Source organism: Phaethon lepturus, unplaced genomic scaffold, assembly GCF_000687285.1.
Source record: "Phaethon lepturus isolate BGI_N335 unplaced genomic scaffold, ASM68728v1 scaffold49186, whole genome shotgun sequence".
Classification (NCBI taxonomy): Eukaryota; Metazoa; Chordata; class Aves; order Phaethontiformes; family Phaethontidae; genus Phaethon; species Phaethon lepturus.
In genome coordinates this window covers 1-2725 of record NW_010549329.1, presented here as the reverse complement: position 1 = coordinate 2725, position 2725 = coordinate 1, and the positions used below count along the sequence as shown (strand labels likewise).

At 42.1% G+C, this 2725-nt stretch overlaps 1 protein-coding gene across 1 annotated transcript; it reads left to right on the top strand.

Annotated features, from left to right (window-relative positions):
• Positions 1–155: 155 nt before the first annotated feature.
• Positions 156–1448, top strand: LOC104623207 (protein unc-50 homolog A-like; the record flags this gene model as incomplete). Its single annotated transcript, XM_010290225.1, is given in 2 exon segments — positions 156–429; positions 1324–1448. Coding segments are annotated over 2 exon segments (399 nt in total), but the record flags the coding sequence as incomplete, so codon positions are not given.
• Positions 1449–2725: the final 1277 nt, after the last annotated feature.

Below are 2725 nucleotides of genomic sequence, written 5' to 3'. Positions count from 1 at the left end.
CTCGCCGGTCAGTCTCGTCGTTTGTACTTGCCTGTGCATCGGTTTTGTGACTTCCGCCATACAGATGCGGCCTCCATGGCGCGATTTTATTGTCTAAAACCATATTGTTATGTCTAAAACCAAATGCATCTTTTTGGAATCCACCTTCTAGCAAAATGCTGCCAACCACTTCGGTTAATTCTCGGAGCAACGGTGCGCTGAGCCCCAGAGATGCTGCGAGGCATACGGCTGGGGCGAAACGCTACAAGTACCTGCGGCGGCTCTTCCACTTCCGACAGATGGACTTCGAGTTTGCTCTTTGGCAGATGCTTTACCTGTTTACTTCACCGCAGAGGGTTTATAGGAACTTTCACTACAGAAAACAGACAAAGGACCAGTGGGCGAGAGATGATCCCGCTTTCTTGGTGCTTCTCAGCATCTGGCTCTGTGGTGAGTGCAGAGGAATAAATGGCATGAAAAAGAGGGGAGAGAAGTTTAGGGGTGAACATTAGTGTCCCTTCTAATTGCACACAAAAAAAGGACCAATCCATATGGATTATCCTTTAATCAAAGTAGTAGAATAGAAAAAAATGGGCTAACCTTTTTGGAAGTTAAGGTGGGAATTGGCAAACAGAGGAGGTGTAACTAATACTATGTAGTGTTGAATTAATCTCTCCACTGCAACTCATTTTCTGTTGCATTTCAAATTATGTAGTTCCCTGTAAACCAGCAGGCAGTTGGGTTATAAAATAAAACCCCATGCCACACAGCAGTGCTCTAATTAAAAAATAGGTAACGTTTGGTTTATCTGAATGTTACAGATAAAATACTGTTTTTACAATAGAGGCCCTAGTGAGATTCTGTGTATTGCAGAATGAAGCTATAAACAAAATGTCTCGTGATTTTTAGACAGGGCTGCAAATGCAGTATTATCCTAGTCATCTTCTATTGTATAGCATGTTGCTATATCAACACTATTAACTCTGAAATAAAAGTGTGTATCACCACACACATGGTTTGGGTTAACAAGGAGCTTTTATAAAACAAATAATATTCTATTGTAGCATTGTGTGAATTTTCAAAACATGGTTTGGGTGCAGCAATAAAATTTGCTGTTAGATCATTAAGCCCAAGTACAGATGGGTGTTCTCCAATCTGTGAAAGGGATTAGATGATGAATTGCATTATACCTAGTATTTGGTAGAAAAAATGAGCTGTTGGACTGAAAAGGGAGAAAAATAAGGAAACTGGAGATTTCGTAACAGTATACTCATAAAAACGTATCAGTTTTAAGATCGCGTGCTTTCTTTTCCACAGCTAACTTTAATAATCTTCTGCTTTTAGTATCTACTGTAGGATTTGGATTTGTGCTGGACATGGGATTTTTTGAAACAATAAAGCTGCTACTTTGGGTTGTATTCATCGACTGCGTAGGCGTTGGCCTCCTGATTGCAACTCTAATGTGGTAAGTAGCGATGTGTGAAACACAGTTCAGTATCGCTGTTGGGACACGGGCAGTCCTCTGCTGTTTGCAAGACACTTGGTTCTCTGTTTGGGGCAAAATTATAATGTATGTCTTGACTTTAGGTTTTGTGCTGTTGTGGTAACCGATTCAAAATGTTGCTTTAAAAAAGAACACATCTTTTTCTTTACTATTTCCTGCAAAAGATGAATGTTCAGCAAGTCTGTGTTATGATGAACATTTTAGCTTGTTTTCTTTCTTCTTGAGCTGGTTAATCTTATGCCATAATGCCAAATTAAAAAAAAAAGTGGTGATCAAAAAAAATTCTTCAGTCCTTATTTTGGTTGAACAGCTTAAGTAAGCCTGAGGGATGAGTATGTTTAAGTAGGGCAATATGCAATTGGCCTGTGCTTCTTGCTGAAGACTTTAGCTATTTCCACTGCAAGCAATGTCTGTTCTATTTCATGCATGTTGGCTTTGTTGCTTTAGTGGTAGTTGCTGCCAGTCTTATCCTGTAATGGCCAGAGACTTACAGAAAGGGAGAGGCACTGGCCAGTCCGCTCATAATGCAGACCTCAGCACATTATAGGCGTGTCCTGCACCAGCAAGGGAACTGTGAAACAACAGGAAGTCGCTGTTTTCTGCGCTGTGGCAAGGTGAGGGCATAAAAGGAAGACTTTTTACTTTACCAAGAACTTGAGGAGGCAAAGGCAGTTGCGAGAGTTCTTAGTGGTGGAGCTGATCTCTTAAAACTGATGCCGACTGGGAAAAGGGATAGGTTCCTTTCCAACAGTGACCTTGGGAAGTCCTGCTTGTAAGCAGAATTCAGGATGAGGCACATACAAGAACTGTAGCTGATAGATGAAAGGTCCACCAGACCTACTCTCCTGTCTGGGACAGCAACCCATAAACTGCTTGGGGGAAGAGCATCTAGCAGTGGAAAGCCCCCGCATCCTCCAGCAGTTTGTGACTTGGGATGCAGTCTCCTGAAAGAGAAAGACTTCAGGATCTGCTGGTTTTCCTCTGTCCTTCAGTCTTTCCTGCAGGCCTAAATACCAGTCACCTGGCTCCAGTTTGCTTCAAGTCTGTTCTTCCAGTGCAGGCTCACCTTTTTTTCAAAAGCCTCCCCCATTTCTAATGAGTGTAAACCCCTTCTTGCCTTGCTTCACCTTGCACCCAGGCTCTGCCTCTTTCTGACCTCATACAAAGAATATGTCAGAGAAAGCTACCATGAAAGCTCCGGTCTCTTAACTTCTTTTTTGCCTCAGTCTTTAATAGCCAGTC